The following is a 22,129-nucleotide window of genomic DNA, read 5'->3' on the forward strand; positions in this document are numbered from 1 at the left end:
AATTCGCCCAATCGATCGTTTAACCATTTTAAAGCAACGATTTGGTTTTTATAATGATCAGCATTTAGACGAATAAATCGTTAGAAAAATCGTAAGAAAATTTGTAAGAAAAATCGTTAATGCGATCGTTTTTAAGGTTGCTTAAGCCCATCTTTTACATAGGGTGAATCTTTGAAAGTACACAAAACGATCTGCGAATTTTTAGCGAACGACGAACGACGATTTAAGAACATGTTGAGAGATCAAAATGAACGATTTCTCGCTCGTCGTTCGTTGCGTCTACACGTACGATTATTGTTCGAATTTGATCGTTATTGTGCAAATTTGCACGATAATCGTTCCGTGTAAACGCAGCATTAGAGGTTAAAATTATACACAAAGAGCCAAAGCCAATCATCTGTGCTATTATATTATTGGCTATTATTGTGCTTATAAGCGTTATATAACATCACCAGTAGATGTCAGCAGGAGTTTACTGATTTTACCTCATACTATCCGGCTGATTCCGGAAGCTTTGGACAAGACTGGCTTCAGTAACATCATGTGCAGGATAAAACCAACCAGCAAGTCAAACTCCATGAATGCCTATCTATATTAATGAAGGTCCGTAACCATGCCAACCGCTGGCCATAAGTAGTGGTAAGTAGTGGGCTAGGCCTCAGCATTCTGGGATGGCTATCACAGTTAATGGTTCATCAATAAACGTATCATTTTATGAAGATTGAATTGTTGTTGGTTCCATCTTGGCCATGAAATAGTTTTGTCACTATATATCAATCTCCATTTACTTCTCTGCAATTCACTGCATTCCTGTACAACGAAGATGGAGAAGTCATAAAAGGAAAGTTATCCACCAACCTGTGGTGACCCTTGTCTGTCATATACTGATGATCTGTCCGAACATTGTATACAAATAATAAATTTATATTATTCATCAAAGTGGACATTCTGTATGTTAAGTGGATGCTAGGTACCCAGAATCCAACGCTCCCCCAACGTATTTTTTCTTTTCTTTGGCCCACGTACCATTCTTTATAACATTGGTGTCTTCTTATGTGGTAGAAGATCTTTGGGCCCATTCAGGTACAAGGGTGTAAAGCAGGGGTGGGGACCCTTTTTCCTGCCGAGGGCCATTCGGACATTTTAGGGCTATACACTAAATGGCTGCTGCACTCAATGTTACAGTGATGTAGCAAAGTGTTGTGCCCCCTAATGCCCCTGCTATTGCAGTTAACCCCCTGTTATGCCCCTGGTAGCTGATGTTAACACCTAGTAATGCCTCGGTAGCCAGAGTTAACCACTAGTGATGCTTATGGAAGTTGTAGTTAAAGGGGTTATTCAGCATTAGAAAAACATGGCCACTTTCTTCCAGAGACAGCACCACTCTTGTCTCCAGTTTGGGTGTAGGCTTTCCATCTCAGATCTATTGAAGTGAATGGAGCTTAACTGCAAATTACACCTGAACTGCACACAAGAGTGGTGGTGTCACTAGCAGAAAGAGACCTTGTTTTTCTAATGCTGGATAACCCCCAGTGATGCCCCTGGTAGCTGTAGTTTATCCCCTCTGATGCCACTGGTAGCCGTAGTTAACCCTCTAGTGATGCCCCTGGTAGCTGTAGTTTACCCCCAGTGATGCCCCTGGTAGCTGTAGTTTATCACCTGTGATGCCACTGGTAACTGTAGTTAACCCTCTAGTGATGCCCCTGGTAGCTGTGGTTTACCCCATGTGATGCCCCTGGTAGCCGTACTAAACTCCCAAAAAGATCCCCCCCCAGGGAAGCCTCTGGTAGTAGGTAATTCAAGGCAAAATGGCTAAAAAAAAATGCCTGTCCCACACCGGGTGCCAATGGCACTCCAGGCAACTGACTAGTGACTACTTGACTTATGCTTGGTCTTTTCCCTGGAAGTAAATATTACTGAGAAGTAATGAAACACAATTCCTCTTTGTGAACGAAAACTTTATTATAGAAAAGTGAGCCGCTACAAATCATTCATTTAATTTCATGATCAAAAATTAACAAGTGAATCGATGAATATGGACTAAAAGCGAGAAAAAAATAAGGAAAATTTACTGCTAACAGTTTAAAGGTCCTCCACAGATTGTGATACCGAGTATGTTTATGATCCCACTGGTGGTGCAGCCCGTTCCATAGAAGCTTGCATCTGGAACACAAACAAAAATCACTAGATATCTTATTATTATAAGGCTGGGTTCAAAGTCTGTGGGAAAACATTGTAACAAACTGTGTACACAGACTGACATTTTTCTATAGACTGTTAGCACATTATTAGATTAAAAATATGATTGTGTTTTATACCTATTTTATGAATGTCTCAGTTGTCCTAGAAATAAGCAGATTAAATTTATCAACAACTTACAAGAAAATCATTTCCTTATGTTACCATCTCAGTGCAGCACAGTTGTTTTTATATTACCAGGGCTTGCTGCGGACCAGACTACAATGATTTAATTTCCTTCTCACAGACAATGGGGCTGACTTACTAATATGTTCCTGGCAGCAAATTGACAGGTTTTTGTTCATTTTCCCTGTTGGTTTAGTGTTCCTACCTATTTGCTAAAGGTGTGCGACACAATTTTTCTGAAAACCCAACAAACCTGTAATTTTTGTCTAAAAGTCTGCAATGTGGGCGTGTTATGGGTGTGTCATTTAAAACCTGCCACAACTACTAGATTTACTAAGGAAACCATCATTTTTTGACTGGTTTTCTGTTCTACATATCAACATCTTCTAGTGTGGCAGGATGGTCAGGTTTTAGTTTTGTCCTATAAAAACCTTCCAGAGCATGCACCACATTGATGAATTTGATGCTAAAAACAGACACAACATTAGCATAACAGCTTAAAATTGATGGATTATTAGTAAAAGGAGCCCAATACCTCTATTTGCTGCCTTCAAGCCAATCTATTACAAGGTGTAAGGTAGTGCTATAAGTACTCTCTATACTCTCAGCTAGATGGATACTGCCCTGTGTCTCCTTTGCCTTTTTCTTCTGAGCTTTCCAAAAATATGTATACAAATGCAATCAAAAGTATAACATAGTTGATTTTCTGTGTACAGAATCCACTAGTTTTGATTGTAGGTGGGCACTTGGCATCATTTTACTTTTAAATGAATACTATTTTGGGTAAGGAGGATCATAAGATAAGAAGGAGCTCTGGGCAAAAAAAAAAGTCAGTTCCAGCAATGTAAAGTATCTTAAAGGGGTAGTGCAGTGAAGAACATTTCCCCTCATTCCCTCCCCACATGAAAAGTTGTATAACTTCATAATATACTTTGGTAGCCAATTCTAGCATTGTACCCCACTTTCCCTGGTCCCGCTGGCTACTGGAAATCAAGATTATCTTTCAGCCCCGGACGCCATTTTGTGCCGAGACGTAGGCCGACATGTCATGATCTGGGGCGTTCCTTGGGCTCCCAGGCACTCCCTCCCTGCTTGGCACACCTCCCATACCTCCCCAAGCTCTGCTATTGGGTCCTGCTTCCCTCTGCCTCTCTCTGTACAGCCATGTCAGTACTATTAGAACTGCAAGTCCCAGCGCACCTGATGGTGATACACATGTCAGTCCAGTGTGTATGACCATCGGGTCTGCTGGGACTTGCAGATCTAATAGTACTGACATGGCTTTACAGAGAGCGACAGGTTAAAGCAGGTCATACACTGGCCTGACATGTACCCCCTGCCCCCTACCGCACCGCTGACAACCGCGCCCCCCGTATATACGATCGCCCACCCGGTTTATACAGTCATGTACGAGCGCCCCTCCCCCGTTTAAACAGTCATGTACACACACACACCTGTGTATACAATCCTGTTCCCCCTGCAGGCACCGCTAACGACATCTATCACCCCCACCCGGCGGGCAAGTGACAGTGCCACAGAGTCGCCATCCACCTCCTTTGTCCTGTAACCCCACCAGTCTCCATAATTTTAACCAATGTCTAAAATGAAACTTGGCTAATGTGTTGACCTATGTTGCACTATAATCAATCACTTATTTATTTGACTTGCTTCTTTTCCTATATTATATACTTATCCCTCCTTTTCATATGTTCACTGCCCTGGAGTTAATGGGACTTTAGAAGGAATAATATTTTTTCTGACTATTAACGGTTTTCTATAGTGGATGATAAATGAAAGATCAGTGATAAGATAATATGCTTCTTTACTGCCTAAACTGTTATTATTGTGTCAAATGTCACCTCACTGTATGGTAGTGGAATATGAAAACTTGTGTTCTTGGCTCATTGGTTGAGTGTGTGCTTAAAGGGGTAGTGCGTCATCAGCCGCTCAGCCGCGATTGGCTGAGCATAACTGTGCTCAGCCAATCGCGGCTGAGCACAGTTGTGACGCGGCGGAGGGGGGACGGCGACAAGGATTCGTCCGTCCAAAGATGATGTTTGGCACAAAATGGCGGACGGCCCTCGACACGGATCAGGTAATGTATAATGCACCACACACTTGCGGGTACACGGGCGGGGGTGGTGGGACACGGGAAGGGGGCGATTCACAGACATAACATACATTACAAAGTTGTATAACTTTGTAATGTGTGTTATTCTGTGAATAAATTTTTAGCGCCGCACTACCACTTTAATCCTGGATCCCTCTGAGCCGGATCCCGGAGAGTTTGTCGTTGAGCATTGACAGAATAATTATCCTGTGTTCAATTTCTCTCCAAACATAATTAAACATTTGTTTTTGCTGCTTTTTAAAATGTGTTTTTGTGATGTTTTATACTCCTTTCATGCTTTGTAACACTTTAATTTAATTTAATATTTATAGATGATGTAGTAGAGCGTAGCACATAGTATATAATTCATGGGACCACGAAAATAAATTACATTTGTGTCTATCTGGTTCGATGTATGTAATATACTTGTTCACAAAAAGAAGTCTGAAATCTGTTGATATTTTGATTATTCCCTGGTTCTTGTGGTCAGGGGAAATCCATAAAATAGGGATTTTATTCAGTGTGAGATGCATAGCTGTTAAAGGGGTTGTCTAGGCTTTGAAGAAAATGGCCGCTTTCTTCCGGAAACAGTGCCACTCTTGTCCTCAGTTTGGGTGTGGGTTTTGCAGCTCAGTGCCATTAAAGTGAATTGAGCTCAGTTGTAATGCCACACCCATCTGAGGACAGGGGTGATACTGTTTTTGCAAGAAAGTAGCTGTGCTTTTCCAAATCCTGGATAACTCCTGTAAAGGAACTGAATGTATGTCAATTAGTTCCAACAGAGTAGCACCTCAGCACTACCAATGACATTGGGTTGGTAAGTGTGAACTGCGGCCAGTGAACTCTTCTGCCGGTGGTGCTCTATCATCCAGGCAAAGTCAGTAAATGTAGATACACTTTTTAAACAAGTTGAAAGATAAGGCACTAAGCAGTCCATAATCATTCAGCAGTTTATTTTATATTAACAGGAATACAGGACACGGATGAGTGCACAGATTGGTGAGAGCCTGTTTCGCATGCTGACATGCACGCTTCCTCTGGGCCGAGCTCGTCAGCACGCAAAACAGGCTGATGCCCAACCATTCACTCGTCGACATACTGTATTCCTGTTAAGCTATGAAATAAACTGCTGAATGATTATGGACTTGTTTGAGAAGTATATCTACTGAATGTATTTCACTTCCACTGAAAAGATACAATTCTTGAATCTGTTGGTATAAGACATTTGCAGAGAGACCATCAACTACTGAGCCTTTGGGTCACCCTAACAGACTATTCTCTATTGTCATGATATTGTCTTAAAGGGATAGTTCACCCCCAAAAATTCTTTCAAATTAAGTGGCACCAGAAAGTGCCAGAGATTTGTAATTTACTTCTTTTAGTACTTATCAGCTGCTTTAGGTCCTGCAGGAAGTGGTGTATTCTTTCCAGTCTGACACAGTGCTCTCTGCTGCCACCTCTGTCCATGTCAAAAACTGTCCAGAGTAGTAGCAAATCCCCATAGAAAACCTCTCCTGCTCTCCTGCTCTCCTGACTCAAAAGAATACACTACTTCCTGTACTAGAAGACTTGAGATTTTTTTTAATAGAAGTAAATTACAAATCTCTGGCACTTTCTGGCACCAGTTGATTTGAAAGATGTTTTGGTGAACTACCCCTTTAATTCCTCTTAGTGACCCAGGCACCATTGGGATTAATTTGGTTTCTGTATAAGAAAATTGTCAGTGACACCATGTTGGCATCACACATATCTGAACACATTCACAATCAATACAAGAGTACATCCTTTGAAGTGAATATAAGTGAACGTAAAAAGATGAAATGCTATATGCCAATACTGAAGAAAGCTTACTGCATACCATCTATTGTATACAGTTAAGTCAATAGTAACAGTATGCAATAAGCTCTAAAGCTCCCCCTGGTGGTGGCTAAGGTAGTGTAATTTTTTACACTAATGACCTGTTCTAAGGACCAGCCACTCAGCTGACTGAAGGGGTACATCCCTTTTACTGTTTTGGTGCTTGAATAGGACTCAGATACCCTAAATAAATCACCTATAATTGGAAAACTACTGTGTCTACCTTGATCCTAAATAATATAGAAAATGCACATCAGAAAACAGTCGCATAACTGCGCATGCATTGATAAGTCGCCTTGTCTTATTATGAGACTCGTCCCTTATTGCAGGATGTGTCCTAAATATTTGCCTATTGTAATAACACTGGATACAGAGAGGAAAACGGGAAAACAAGGCAGCTGTGTTTATGGTGGCTCTTTATTCACAAACATGTCATCTTATTTTATGTATAAAAAACACGGACTATCTGACCAGTGGACACGCAGAATAGAGATGAGAGAAGATGGAGGATGGGGATGGGGGGGGGACGTGGGGGGGGGAGTCTAATCACAGCAGCCAGGCACGTTCATTTAGATTGTGAGCAATGAAGGCAGGAGGTCTAGCATCCGATATTCCCACACAGAGAGATGCCCAAGAATCTCAGAATGCCGAGGTTAGTACAGCCATGCAGGTTCACAAACAGACCAGCACCTAAGAGAGACCAAGAGGACATGTGACATATGACACCAGCTTGTTAGGGTTGATTGCATCACAAACAGGAGAAGGTAATTTTGCCCAAAACCTACAAATTTGAGTGATTTTAGTTGAGTTCTCACCAGCCTATATAATACTGATAGAGTTGCCATGGATAAGATCTGGGGAAAACAATATGAGCGATGCCTACTGTATCTATGGCATGCTTTTATAATATTTGTGCCTAAAAACATTAGAGGGAGACTTATTAAACTGGTGTAAAATAGAACTGGCTCAGTTGCCCCTAGCAACCAATCAGATTCCACTTTTCTTTCCTCACAGATTCTTCGGAAAGTGAAAAGAGGAATCTGATTGGTTGCTAGGGGCAACTGAGCCAGCTCTACTTTACACCAGTTTGATAAATCTCCCCCATTGTGGTTTTTTTAGGATCAGGAACTGATTTTTTGAATATGCAACTTATTATTTTATAGGTTTTAGAACCAAAATGACTAGTTACTTTCTTTAATGTCCCAGGCAAGCACAAAGAATTCTAATGGAGCTTTGTAATGTTAGACTGGCTATACATATTAGATAGCTGTAGGGTGAACACTTATGTAATGTGTCAGCTGACGGCTATTTCTGACCCTTTATGCACATGTACACTTGACTTTTCAGAACAAGTTCTGATTATGGATACAAAAAGGGAATGAGCCATTGACACCTCAGACTACGGCTTATCTACAGGATCAGGCTTGTTGGTTCCCCCTGCCTGATCCTTCTCTCACCCGACATCTACTGTCAGGGAATTGTCGGCTGGTCCTGCTAAAATTGCCAAGATCATATATATATATCTTAGTATTTAATGTGGTCATAGCTGAATATTTAGAATGAGAATGACTTTAATTATTTGAGATTAAATACTGTCTTGTTAAAAATACAGTCCAGTCTATGGGCAGCATGTTAGGAGGAGAATGAACTGAGCAGACTAATAAATAGTTTTGTGGGAAAAAATGTAGTATAAATTGTCATTTACTAATAGAAATCTTTGCTCATTCTGGGCTCGGTAGTCATGTGGGTGATTGACAGCACTCTTTATAAACTTCATGGCCATGTTCACATGGCGTAAGAGACCAGCCGTTATGTGACCCTGTCGGGTCACAGAGCGGCCAGTCTCTGCAAAGATCATCTTGGCCAGTACTGCAGCAGCGGCCGGATGATCTTTTCGGCCACAGTGTTCTGATGCAGGCGCATCAGCGTGCGCCCGCATCAGAACTCCTTACTGCACATTAAGAAGCGAGTTGCCAGTGTGCACTGACATGGTTTTCTACGGCCGCTATTCGAAGAATTGCGGCCACAGAAAACTGACATGTCAGTTGTTTGCGGCGCCGTGAGAAATCCCGGCCGGAGCGTATACTATGTGTATACGCTCCAGCTGGGATCCCATACAAAACCAAGCAACGTGTCTTTTTATAAAACGTATGGCTGTTGTCGGGGTTTTTTTGTCAGATTGCTGGAAAGGGGGACGATGAAAGTAGTAACATGCTCTCACCTCCCCTACTCCAGCTCTGGTGCCAGTGTCCCTCAGTTCCAGTCCCCCAGTAAAGGACACTTCTGGGTCTGAGACCCAGAAGTGGCCAGAGGTGACCCAGAAGTGGCTGGGGAACCAAAGCTGCGGGATACCGGCACCAGCGCTGGAACATGTTCCTTCTTTCATCCTTCCGAGCACTCTGCCAAAAATCACCCCAGCCCAGAGTTCTCCTTTAATGAACAGATAAAGGTGGTAATTTTTTGAATTCATGGTTTTGAATTTGGTCAACAGTTTAGCCTTAATATTTGCAATTCTGCAGACTGGATCCAGTTTACAGACTTTAATAAATTACAGTATATGAATTCTGTTGACTCTTTGAAATATATTTGGAACCAAGATAAATTATGAGCTCAACACTAATACTTGCAGCTAGAAATGATGTCAACGTAAGGGGTTATGATCCTTTCACACTACCGGGAAGCAACAAATAAGAGCGGATCAGCTGAATCCGTTGGGGTATCGACAATTTAATTTGCCACCCAAAAAATTTAATCGGCCAATCGGCCACTTTGTTGAGCATATGATTTACAGTTAGTTAACATACCTTGGGTTTCTTGAGCATAGAAGGTTGGGACCCCTTTGCAAAGTGCTTCAATGTGGTTACCGAACTGTGCCACGTTCTTGACTTTGGTCTGAGAGACTGTGTAGGTCAAAGTTCTTGGAGGAGGAGCATTGGGGTTCTGTGAGAAAAAGTTAAAGAGTCGGTATTGGTTTTATATAATTACATAACATAACAACAAATCTTGGATTCTTCTAGACTCTAAAGAACTGAATATTCTGCACATTTCACATTTATCAATATGTCAAAGTACAGTACTCAGTGATCTCTCCCTCTGACATTTCAGAAGATATTAAGCATAACTTGGACGGGCACGTGGTGACGTGGTGACGAATAATATATTTCTTTCTCATTTGCATTTACGCTAAATGAAGAAAGATGTTCCCAGCTCAACAAGCCCCCCACCCACCCCTGTTTAGCTATACTTGGCAGGAACACATATAAACAATGATGTGTAAGGATAACATAAAGAACAAATCACATGTGTATGTAAATAGTTTTGGATAAGCGCCCAAGGTCAGTCTGACACTATAATGTTCACTAAAAATGTATGGGTCTTATCCCCCATAATAAAGATTGTGTAGAGCTCCCCCAAATTTATCTATTACATCTTGACACTTGTGCCCCTTGTGTTTAATAAATAAAGCTGTGATCATTTCCACTTATTGTGTTCCATGAGATAAGTTCCTGACGTACATGTTAACCAGGGCCATAGGGCTCGATTAAGCCAGAAGTGTGTCAATGATGCAGGCTGTCGTAGAACTCTCCATGCCTTTAGCAGTCTGTCAGGGGACACGTCATTTGACATGGGGCCATACATTACAGAAATTAGACATAAACGTTATGTGAAATGTTTCCACTGCTCTATGATCATGGTTGGGATTACCTGTTTCTCCTGGCTGGCTTTGCTGAGCTCTACCAAGCTAGGAACCACATTCCTGTTCATCCTGCTAACCACACAAGCTCTCCTGGACATAAGGCGGACAGCATAGAGGCCCTGCAAAACAATTTGGACAATGCAAGGACCTACCAAAACTGAATTGAAAGTTGGTTTCCTACAGGGAGTCGTCTTTTCAGAAAAGATGATGGTATTCATAATACATGTAGGAACTGAAAGTTTGTAAGTAGAAGGTCAGTACTCCTGAGTTGAGGTGATTGAACATCAGAAATTTTCAGGTTCGATCGAACTCTAACCTTGTCGAACCTTTGTCATTTGATTTCCGATGCCTTCCCGTTCCATGGGGAAGGTGGAAACAGCCCGAGTACCGCCTGGAAAATAGGGATACACCCTAGGTTATAGGCTGTATCCCTGTTTTCCAGGCGGTATTCAGGCTGTCTCCACATTCCCCACGGAACGGGAAGGCACCGGAATTCAAATGAAGAAGGTTCAATCGAACCTGAAAATTCCCAATATTCGATCATCTCTACTCCTGAGTTCTCAAAATCACATCTTCGAATAAATATGTCACTACTAGAGCACATAAGGGATACCCCTGGACACTCCAGTCTTGGAATACGAAAGAAGAAACAGTACTCTCTTCAGCTCAAGTGAAACTTTCTTGTTACTTTAGTCACACATAATTAAGATGCCGATGCGTTTTGGGTCATGGCTCTGTAATAACAACTGTTCAATGATCATAGTTAAATAGAGATGTCCGGCCACGGTTTCCCTTATATGTGGCCTGATCCATTGCTTTAGCATGTTGCGGTGAGAAGAGACACACATACCACAGCAATGGACCGGGCCAACAGACCGGGGAAACCAAGGCTGGACGTCGCTATTTAACTATGCTCATTGAGCCGGTGTTATTATAAAGCTATGACTAGGGGTCAGAGGACCCAAAACGCGTTGCATCTTAATTATTTTTGTATAAAGTAACTAGAAAGTTTCAGTTAAGGAGCCGGAGAGAGTACTGTTTCTTCTTTCGTATGCCAAGACCCCAGTGTCCAGCGGTATCCCTCACATGCTCTAGTAGTGACTTATTTATTGGAAGATGGGATTCTGAGAATTAAGGAGTGCTGACTTTCTACTGACGAACTTTTGCTTGACAGCTTCTTAAGGTATATGGCCACTTTTGAGGAAATTTTTATTTAATTTAAGGGGTACTTGGTTTAAAAACACAATTCCACTTACTCTTCCATAATCCCAGATGGAGTTCCATGAGTTCCAACCATTGTACTGGTTTACATTGGCAACGTTATCATGGTTATCGATGTTCACGGTCTGGTGGACGTTGCCGCCATCGTTGCCCTGGTTGTTGATGTTGATATTCTGTAAAATATAAAGGACAGTTGCATTAGAATCTACATAGTTGTTTTTCTTGAGTATTTTAACCATTAGTAACATCATTACTGAAGGGTCGTTCCAAAATTGGTTTAAAATAAAATTGTTTACATAGAAAAAAATATCATTATGGTAAAAGATATACATTTTTTCTAATTCAGAACATGAATATGAGGAGCTTCCCCCTTGGGATGTACTGTGTGTGGGAATGTGGCATGCTGAAAGAGAATGATGTGATTACATTGTCATCCATCGTAAGACATCTCTAATCAGCCCCAGCTGAAAGGCACATCATCTCAATTTAGTCATTATCTATATATTACAAGGACATGTAACCTACATCAGTCGCAAAGACCACGCCAAGAACGGCCGCAAGGAGGATCTGAAATAGAAATAGAAGAGTTAGTGAGTCAGACGAGAAACTTGATCATTTTGATGTCGAGAAAGAAAGGGACATTGTTTTTATATGAATCACGCCCAGCAAAATATTTTCACTAGATGCCATTTGTGATGAGTACAATCTGGATACAAGCCATAGAACCGTTTTCTATCACTGGTTATATTTTATTCTTATTTCTGTTTACAAAAGTTCAAAGTTATTATTGGCCAATAGTGGAGCTGTCGCAGAAGTCACCTAACGTTCTTAGAGTTGTCTGGTAGAGTTAGCAAAAAGTTTACAAGTGCCTACCAAAAACCCTATGGGAGTTGGACATAAGGGTTCTCAACAAAAACTCCTAAATGAAGTAGCTGAATAGAAAAAAAAATTCTGCTTAACAAAGAGCGATGGTCTGTTGCAACCATGTTTTTGACCAAAAGTGATGGTGGGAGACGTATCTATAAGGGTAGGAGTCCTTTTGCCAAAATAAACATCAGAATCTTGGTTTACAGCAAAGTCCTGGTTGCCTAGATGAGTAGTCCCCTTGCTCTTTAGGCTGCATCTCCCTATACATTTTAAAGGGGTTCGCCAAATTCAAATCAACTGCTGCTAGAAAGTGCCAGAGATTTGTAATTTACTTCTATTAAAAAATCTCATGTCTTCCAGTACTTATCAGCTGCTGAATGTCCTGCGGGAAGTGGTGCATTCTTTCCAGTCTGACACAGTGCTCTCTGCTGCCACCTCTGTCCATGTCAGGAACTGTCCAGAGCAGTAGCAAATCCCCATAGAAAACCTATTCTGCTTTTCAGACTGGAAAGAATACACCACATCCTGCAGGACATACAGCAGCTGATATGTACTAGAAGACTTTAGATTTTTTTTTTACTAGAAGTAGATTTTTAATAGAAGTAAAAAAAAAAGTGTACTTATTTCCAATGTTTTCAATGTCCGTGTGTCTTTTGTTATAATAGTAAAGCAGATGAACAGAGAAGCTTGAAGGAAATCTCAGATACTTACTAGAGCCTTCATTCTGTATGGCGGTGAAGATGACTATGAGCAGGAAAGCAGTGACATTATATCGCCCATATATATATATGTGCTATAGAGAGCCTTGGTTAAACAGGCAGAGCCTAAACCAGTAATCATTGGAAAGGGTCCATATCAAAATGACGCATGAGCTCGACAATGTTATCGGAATTTCCAGAGAGGGCAAATTTATTTAATGGGATACAATTTAATTGAATCATAAGCAAATAGAAATATGATAACCATTGATTGAATGGGTGTAATATTGCGCAAAAAAATGCAAAAGGCCACAGAGAGATATGTCCAGCATTTCCTGTGCTCTGTCTTTGATGAAACAACTTGCATATTATCACGTCAGTATTCAGTCACTGTCATCAGTAGTCCTAGAGTATTCCTTATTTGGATACATGATCATCTAAAATGCAACACGTAAAAACCTAAGGCCCTACTACACAAAACGATTATCGGCCGTATTCGGCTAATATTGGCCGTTACGGAACGGTAATCGCCTTGTGTAATATAAGACAACGATCAGCCAACATGAACAATGTCGGCTGATCATTGTCTGTCGTTTGTCTTTCAACATGTTGAAAGACAAATGACCAGGATAGCAACGATCTGCTGCCGTCGCTTTCTTATTCTCTATCAATATATGTTTGATTTCAGGTATGGATATTATAAAGGAGATTGTAAGTCCTCCCGGGCAGGGTCCTCTCTAACCTATGTACCAGTCTGTCATTTACTTTATTTATGTTGTCTGTTGTTGATTTGGCGTTACGATTTGTATGTTAACCCATTATTATATGTACAATATTATGGACTTAAAGGGGTAGTTCAGCAAAAAAAAATTCTAAACATTTCAAATCGACTGGTGCCAGAAAGTGCCAGAGATTTGTAATTTACTTTTATTAAAAAATCTCAAGACTTCCAGTACTTATCATCTGCAGTATATTGTGCACAAAGTGGTGTATTCTTTAAAAAAATACATAAAAATAATAATATTATTAATACATCTGAGTATTGAAATTTCAGTAGAACATCTAGTTTGTGGTATTTCTCTTGATCTTACTAGTTTTTAATTTTGAATAGAGTAATTGAATAGAGTAATAAATATGGCTAACCTCTTGCTTTTTTTAATGACTCCTGAAAATGTATTCATACAAAGCCTTGAACCTAGAGAAACCTAGCTGATACTCCTTTACCGGGGAGATGGACAGGCGCATACACTAGTAAGGGCCTGCTCACACCTGTCCCGAGGTTTCTACATTTACACATAATGGACACCACTAGTGTTTGGCAGACCCCTTTGACTATGGACAATGAATAAAGCTGAGCACAACTGGAGCATACTCAAGTCCTGGAAGTATCAGCCTTTGATTAGGGGTGGCTGAAGAAGTTGGATGCAGCCCTAGGGAGTCCTGGAAAACATGATCCACATGTGCTCAGCTCTGTTCATCGCTCATAGTCAAAGGGGTCTGCAAGATCAGCTTTACAAAAATATATACTACTATTTATATTGACATATTGACACCTACCAAGTAGAAACCTTCCCCATTACAAGTCACATATGCAATGTGCCTTTGTTATTTGGTTTTTACTTTTTATATTGGCGAAGGTGATTCCAAAACTGCAAGAATCCAGTATTACTATATCCCCGTTGATAAAAAAAACTTTTAGCCATGTCTGTCCCACTTTCTCCCTTTCATTCTGTTGTGTAAAAGTATAGAGTGTTACATACATCGACACTATAACAGAATTTTCTTCATTCCATTACACGTCTTCCCGTCTCTCTCTGTTCTTATCTATTGAATTTATTTTTTGGATTTCTATCGGACTGACCAATTCGCACTCGCCGGAGCCGCTCGCTTCATTGAGTGAACTGACAGGGTTTCCTACGGCCGCAATTCACAGAATTGCGGCCACAGAAAACTGACATGTCAGTTCTTTGCGGCGCTGTGAGGGATCCCGGCCAGAGCGTATACTATGTGTATACACTCCGTCCGGGATCCCATAGAAGAACATGAGGCTACTCCACGCATACAAAGTATGGCCATTTTTGCTGATGGCAACAACGGCTGTACTTTTACGTAGTGGGAACATAGCCTTAGGCCGGGTTCACACGCTGTAACTGTGCGGCTGTATTTTTTATGCGGCTGTAAATGTGCGGGTGAAACTCCGGCCGTGGGAAAAAATAGACATGCGGCTCAAAACATACGGTCATTTACTTGGAAATCTGGTTCAACTAAAAATAACAAATAAAATGTTAAGAAAGTGATGGAAACACCTCTGGATGCATCTGGGAAAGCAGGGAACACAGTTTACATGAATCGCTATTACCGGGGTTTGCGATCCTCTGCACTATAGCCGATGTGTCTCATGGTTAATATATTGAATTAATAAAACACATTTTCTGTCTAATAAAGTCCCTTTTATTGTTCAATAATTAAATGTAAACGATTCCATCATTTTGCAATTAAATATACTGTTAAAATAAATATATATTAATAAATGTATATTTATCTATATATTTATTTTTTGACAGTATATTGAATTGCACAATGATGGATTCGTTAGAATTAAATTATTGACCAACGAAACTGAATTTATTTAAACGAAAATTTGTTTTCTTAATTAAATATTAATTAGTACAGGAAACTCCATAAGCCGGTAATTCATATGCCGGCAATAGAGCATTCTGTACTAATCATCACTTAACTTTAATGAAAACATCAAATGTTTCTTCTAATTATGTTATCACAATAGCATTATTAGAAGAAACATTTAGAATTATATGTGCGCTCAGCTGATTGGCTGATCGGCTGAGCGCACGTATAATTAGCGGGTCCGCAGCACAGTGACTTCATTGTGCTGCGGACCAGCGAAGAGGACACATCGGGGTGAGTATAGAGCTCTCCCCACCCCCTCCCCGGCACTGCACCCCTCCCAGCAAGGAAGGGGGGGTCACTTAACCCCTTCCTTGCTGGGATGGGTGCAGTCTGACATCAGTCTGGCCCCCAGGGGGTTAAGGGGGATGCAATACATCCTCCCTTAACCCCTTGGGGGTCAGACTGTAAGCAGCGATCTGTAAAGATGCTGCATACTGTAAGGAGCACAACACCGCTCACAATGATGGGTGTTGTGCTCCTGTTTGTGTGTTTTTTGTGTGTTTCTCCCTTTTTGTTTTTCAGATATCGGTATCCTGGGGATTACGTCGGATTCCGTGGACTACGTCGATGACCAGCGTTTTTTTAATGTTTTTTTTAATAAAATGGTCAATGAGGGGTGTGGGGGTGTTTTTATTTGAATAAAAAAATTTGTAAACTTGTGTCTTGTCTTTATTTCTTTACTTTATAGACTTAGTAGTGGAAGCCGTCTAATAGACGGAATCCATTACTAAGTCGGGGCCTAGTGTTAGCCGGTATAAAATGGCTAACACTAACCCCCTATTATTACCCCAGTACCCAATGCCACCAGGGGTACTGGGAAGAGCCGGGTGCCAGTGGTCCCGGAGCGTCAAAATTGGCGCTCCTGGACCGGGCGGCAGCAGGCTGGTAAGATTTAGGGGCTGGGGAGGGCCTAAACCAATGGCTCTTCCCACCCTGGTGTTACCAGGCTACTGTCGTTTGGTTTTTAACCCGGCTGGTTATAAAAATAGGGGGGACCCTATGCGTTTTTTTTTAATTATTTATTTATTTAAAAAAAAAAACGCATAGGGTCCCCCCTATTTTTAGAACCAGCCGGGTTAAAAACCAAACGACAGCAGCCTGGTAACACCAGGGTGGGAAGAGCCATTGGTTTAGGCCCTCCCCAGCCTAAATCTTACCAGCCTGCTGCCGCCCGGTCCAGGAGCGCCAATTTTGACGCTCCGGGACCACTGGCACCCGGCTCTTCCCAGTACCCCTGGTGGCATTGGGTACTGGGGGTAATAATAGGGGGTTAGTGTTAGCCATTTTATACCGGCTAACACTAGGCCCCGACTTAGTAATGGATTCCGTCTATTAGACGGCTTCCACTACTAAGTCTATAAAGTAAAGAAATAAAGACAAGACACAAGTTTACAAATGTTTTTATTCAAATAAAAACACCCCCACACCCCTCATTGACCATTTTATTAAAAAAAACATTAAAAAAACGCTGGTCATCGACGTAGTCCACGGAATCCGACGTAATCCCCAGGATACCGATATCTGAAAAACAAAAAGGGAGAAACACACAAAAAACACACAAACAGGAGCACAACACCCATCATTGTGAGCGGTGTTGTGCTCCTTACAGTATGCAGCATCTTTACAGATCGCTGCTTACAGTCTGACCCCCAAGGGGTTAAGGGAGGATGTATTGCATCCCCCTTAACCCCCTGGGGGCCAGACTGATGTCAGACTGCACCCATCCCAGCAAGGAAGGGGTTAAGTGACCCCCCCTTCCTTGCTGGGAGGGGTGCAGTGCCGGGGAGGGGGTGGGGAGAGCTCTATACTCACCCCGATGCGTCCTCTTCGCTGGTCCGCAGCACAATGAAGTCAGTGTGCTGCGGACCGGCTTATTATATGTGCGCTCAGCCGAACAGCCAATCAGCTGAGCGCACATATAATTCTAAATGTTTCTTCTAATAATGTTATTGTCACAACATAATTAGAAGAAACATTTGATGTTTTCATTAAAGTAAAGTGATGATTAGTACAGAATGCTCTATTGCCGGCATATGAATTAACGGCTTATAGAGCTTCCTGTACTAATTAATATTTAATTAAAAAAACACATTTTCGTTGAAATAAATACAGTTTCGTTGGTCAATAATTTATTTCTAACGAATCCATCATTGTGCAATTCAATATACTGTCAAAAAATAAATATATAGATAAATATACATTTATTTATATATCTATTTTTTTTAACAGTATATTTAATTGCAAAATGATGGATTCGTTAGAAATAAATTATTGATCAACGAAAGTGTCTTGATTACAAAGAAAATGTGTTTGATTAATTTAATATATTAACTATTAGAGGCATCGGCATTCGGCATCATTGCCGGCTATTTTTGAAGTACTCCGTACGGACCACCTGTCAATCCACGGCCGCATATTCAGCCGCAAACAATGGTCTTGTTCATTTTTTACGGGTCCGTTTACGATAGGGCCGTAGATTCATACATAGTGTGCACTGTGCAGCCGTATATCCTATACTTCCAAGCATACACACGAACCACCAAAAATACCGCCGCACAATTACAGCCGCAAATACAGCCGCACTGTTACAACGTGTGAATCGAGCCTTAGACTGTATACAGCTATTGCTGTTTCATGTTTTACTAATTTTATTAATCCCTTCTCAAAACTGCTATCTCCTCTCTACAGAATAGTGCAATATTACATGTCCTGTACTGCTGTGTGTGTCTAGAATCTCCTCTATACAGTACAGTGTAATACTACATGTCCTGTACTGCTGTGTATCTAGTATCTCCTCTCAACAGTATAGTGTGATACTACATGTCCTGTACTGTGTGTGTCTAGTATCTCCTCTGTACAGTATAGTGTGATACTACATGTCCTGCACTGCTGTGTGTGTCTAGTATATCCTCTGTACAGTATATTGTGATACTACATGTCCTGTACTGCTGCGTGTGTCTAGTATCTCCTCTCTACAGTACAGTGTAATACTACATGTCCTGTACTGCTGTGTGTCTAGTATCTCCTCTCTACAGTATAGTGTGATACTACATGTCCTGTACTGCTATGTGTCTAGTATCTCCTCTCTACAGTACAGTGTGATACTACATGTCCTTTACTGCTGTGTGTCTAGTATCTCCTCTCTACAGTACAGTGTGATACTACATGTCCTGTACTGCTGTGTGTCTAATATGTCCTCTGTACAGTATAGTGTGATACTACATGTCCTGTACTGCTGTGTGTCTAGTATCTTCTCTGTACAGTATAATGTGATACTACATGTCCTGTACTGCTGTGTGTCTAGTATCTTCTCTGTACAGTATAGTGTGATACTACATGTCCTGTACTGCTGTGTGTCTAGTATCTCCTCTCTACAGTACAGTGTGATACTACATGTCCTGTACTGCTGTGTGTGTCTAGTATCTCCTCTCTACAGTATAGTGTCATACTACATGTCCTGTACTGCTGTGTGTCTAGTATCTCCTCTCTACAGTACAGTGTGATACTACATGTCCTGTACTGCTGTGTGTCTAATATGTCCTCTGTACAGTATAGTGTGAAACTACATGTCCTGTACTGCTGTGTGTGTCTAGTATAGCTTATTTTATTTTATCTTCATTTTTTCTAATTTTGGGATGACATTTTAGGGGCTTTAGAACCAATTACCAGTTTTCCATAGAGTTTTGGTTTCAAGATACAATATTGCAACCATACAATGGTCGTCGTGAAACCAATTAAGGCTACTGTATGTTCACACTATGTACGCTACCAGTTTGCAACAACGGCCATGATTACTACGTAGCTTTAGTAGTGCTGCCTTCAATGGAATCCATGGCAGAGTGTTTACATATGGTATACACTCCGGCCGGGATCCCTAGAAACTGACATATCAGAATTCAGCATCAGCATTCAGCGGCGCTAAAGATCATCCGGGCAGTACTGCAGTACTGGCCGGGACGATCTTCTCAGACATCGGCTGTTCCAAGGCGGGTCAGGGAACAGCCGGTGTCTTACAAAATGTGAACTTAGCCTAATGTTGTAACTTGAGGGACCACTATACATTGTGCCCAGACTGCCTTTGTAAACCACAATCATTTTTATTAGTCTGATATCACACATTTTCTTTCATCTGTAGATTATGTTTTTCATTGTAACTTCCATAAAAAAAACGAAAAACGCCATCTCATAGTAAGAGAAAACCTGTACCCTTGTTTGCTGCATTGGCCTTTTAAATAAATGGAGTGATGACGCTAAGCCACAGTCTCTTCCCTCCTCCTCATCCAAAGGTCATGATCTCCTTCTTTTCTACTAGAGATGAAGTGTGAAGGGTTGAACAAGTCCTAAGTTCACCAGACACTAAAAAGAAATTACAGAGGCAGACTTTTGATTTTTATATTATACTTTTCAAAAAATTGTGGTGATGCTTTTTAAAAAATTTTCATTTTTATAACTATATTATAAAATAGTCCTGAAATCTTGCAGTTTTAAGTCACCACTAGGCTTAAAACAAAGCTGATACTTCCTTTTCTGTTGTGATGATAAAGAGGAGGCTGCGGAAAAGTGATTTCCCTTCCCTCCGCTCTTTGTATTGGTCACAGAGCATGTGCTACACAAAGAATCGAGTCTGGAGATGTTCATTGTGTCTATGTCCATGGGGCTTGCTGTAAAGCATGTTACTAAATGAGGTAAAGCAGCTTAGGCAAGATGGTTGCCCTAATAATAATGCTGAAAATAGAATAATAGAAAAATACAACATATCATGCACATTAGAATAATTTTTTTTCAATGATATGATATTTTTTATCTTGCATGTTCCTAATGCCATAGGTAAATTTCACTATTAAGAGTTACAACTACATTAAATCTCAGAACTTTCACCAGTTCATTCTTGACTAACATCCAGGAAGCAGCTGTTTTGTGTGTCATCTAAGCTCATCCCGACATGCAGGGTAGTGCCAATATAAGTCACCAGCATTGATTTACAGGTAGTTCCCATACTACGGCAAATGACTAACCCTATCCCGTAAGATGACACAACATTTCATTAAAGACTTTCGTCTATCCCATCATCATAATTCATTGATGTTACTATGTCGTCCCAACCTACCACTGGTGATTTTTTTAGGCCTAACCCCTGGGGCTATGATATCAAACTGTAGCCAGATGAGAATTTAACTCTAGATCAGTATCTTGAGTTCTTCAATGAGTTTGTGGGCAAGGTGAGGATTAAGCTGAGCACATGGGATCATTTCATTTTAGACTGTCTTCTTGTGTCTCATGTTCCATCTCATCACTCACACTTGCCTCACAGCTCAGTATGAGGGCAAGTAGAGTCTCAAAGGACTGGGTGTGAGCAACTGGTAAAAATGACCCCATAAGAGGAAATCAATCATTATGGCACACCCAAGTTACAGAGAATTAATGACTTGGGGAAACACTTCAGCGAGGGCTTTTTTTAGATTATTACAGCACAGATGTTAGCCATTAATTTATCCTCGCAGAATCTATTTATCTTCAGTAATATTACGAGTAAATTAAAATCTACAAATTGTGGACGTCGTTTTATCCATTCTGTGTTTCCCACAAATGATATGTTTGCTTTGGCTCGATTTACAGATGCAATCAATGATGGCGTTTTCTGGTGTATTCCGATATGCTTGATCATATTGGTTCAAAGAAGAGGACTGGATTTATCATCAAGCATACATGGTACCATAAACATAGGCTGACCCCTGTCAAGGCAATGCCAACACCAGTTGGGCATTAGAGATGAGCGAACTTACAGTAAGTTTGGCCGAACCTGAACTGAATGGTGCGGCTGTTAATGACTATTACCTGGAAAACATGGATACATAGGTACATCTGGGTGTTATGCTTTAAAGGGAACCTGTCACCCCGGACAGCCCATACGAGCCCATCCCACCCAAGAACCGGGCCCCGCATAAATACCCACTCCTAGGTGTCCTGCTCCCGGTACCGGTCCCGTCATGGAGAATTAGCGGCGGCTCATCTGCGCGCTCAATATGCAAATGAGTAGAGATGAGTCCGATTGATGGCCATAGGAAATCACTGCTCCAGATCTCTGCAGCGGGACTTGCACGCAGGAGGGGGTATGTATGCGGGGCCCTGTGCAGGGGCGGGATGGGTTCGGGGGTTGCCTGGGGTGACAGGTTCCCTTTAACCGTAACACAGAGAGGTCAATGTATATATACCCCAGGGGGGTACAACTGTTGAAGGTGCTTCTATACATTCAGTATATACAAGATTGGGTTGAAAAATGTTATTTATTTTCATGTATTTTCCATTATTTATACAACAGCAACAAATTCCAAAGTATCATATACCGTGATTGACACAATTTACACCCCAATGGAGTTTACAATTTTAATATCCAATTTTTAGAAGCACATACATGGGACAAGCTCTACCATATTAAATTTTTTGGGAGTGTATGGAGAAAAAACTGAAATATCGAAACAAAAAATAGAAGACCATAAAAACCTCATGCAGATGTTTTCCTTGGTCACATTCAAACCCAGAACTGCAGTGCTAACCACTCAACCAACATGACCCGTTTAAAATACTATACCCTCATCTCTCCAGCGCTAACCAATGAACCATAACCCC

At 41.1% G+C, this 22,129-nt stretch overlaps 2 protein-coding genes across 3 annotated transcripts in view; both read right to left on the bottom strand.

The window, feature by feature from the left end:
• The window catches only part of LOC138765969 (gastrokine-2-like), a 69,478-nt gene extending 49,911 nt beyond the window's left edge, over positions 1-19,567 (bottom strand). The window contains exon 1 of the mRNA XM_069943200.1: positions 19,562-19,567. Coding sequence (XP_069799301.1) covers positions 19,562-19,564 — 3 coding nt within the window. The 5' untranslated portion in view covers positions 19,565-19,567. The remainder of the gene's footprint in view (positions 1-19,561) is intronic.
• Positions 1,942-12,906, bottom strand: LOC138765889 (gastrokine-1-like). 2 transcript variants are annotated; one of them, XM_069943026.1, is made up of 6 exons: positions 12,828-12,906; positions 11,775-11,816; positions 11,285-11,422; positions 10,037-10,147; positions 9,136-9,271; positions 1,942-2,163 (listed from the first exon to the last, which is right to left on the bottom strand). In XM_069943026.1, exons 1-6 carry the CDS (start codon positions 12,837-12,839, stop codon positions 2,075-2,077), a joined length of 528 nt encoding a protein of 175 aa, XP_069799127.1. In that variant the 5' UTR covers positions 12,840-12,906; the 3' UTR covers positions 1,942-2,074. The 2 variants fall into 2 exon arrangements, with proteins under 2 accessions (XP_069799127.1, XP_069799118.1); XM_069943017.1 differs by lacking the exon at positions 1,942-2,163 and adding an exon at positions 6,731-7,021 and having other exon boundaries at positions 12,828-12,898.
• Positions 19,568-22,129: the final 2,562 nt, after the last annotated feature.

Source organism: Dendropsophus ebraccatus, chromosome 1 (assembly GCF_027789765.1).
Source record: "Dendropsophus ebraccatus isolate aDenEbr1 chromosome 1, aDenEbr1.pat, whole genome shotgun sequence".
NCBI lineage: Eukaryota > Metazoa > Chordata > Amphibia > Anura > Hylidae > Dendropsophus > Dendropsophus ebraccatus.

Excerpts from the sequence above, each read along its gene's own strand:
- LOC138765889 (XM_069943017.1), bottom strand. Across the intron at positions 9,272-10,036 it reads AAGCCAGCCAGGAGAAACAG|AACCCCAATGCTCCTCCTCC; the intron begins GTAATCCCAACC and ends TTTTTCTCACAG. Across the intron at positions 7,022-9,135 it reads CTATGCTCAAGAAACCCAAG|GTGCTGGTCTGTTTGTGAAC; the intron begins GTATGTTAACTA and ends GGTCTCTCTTAG.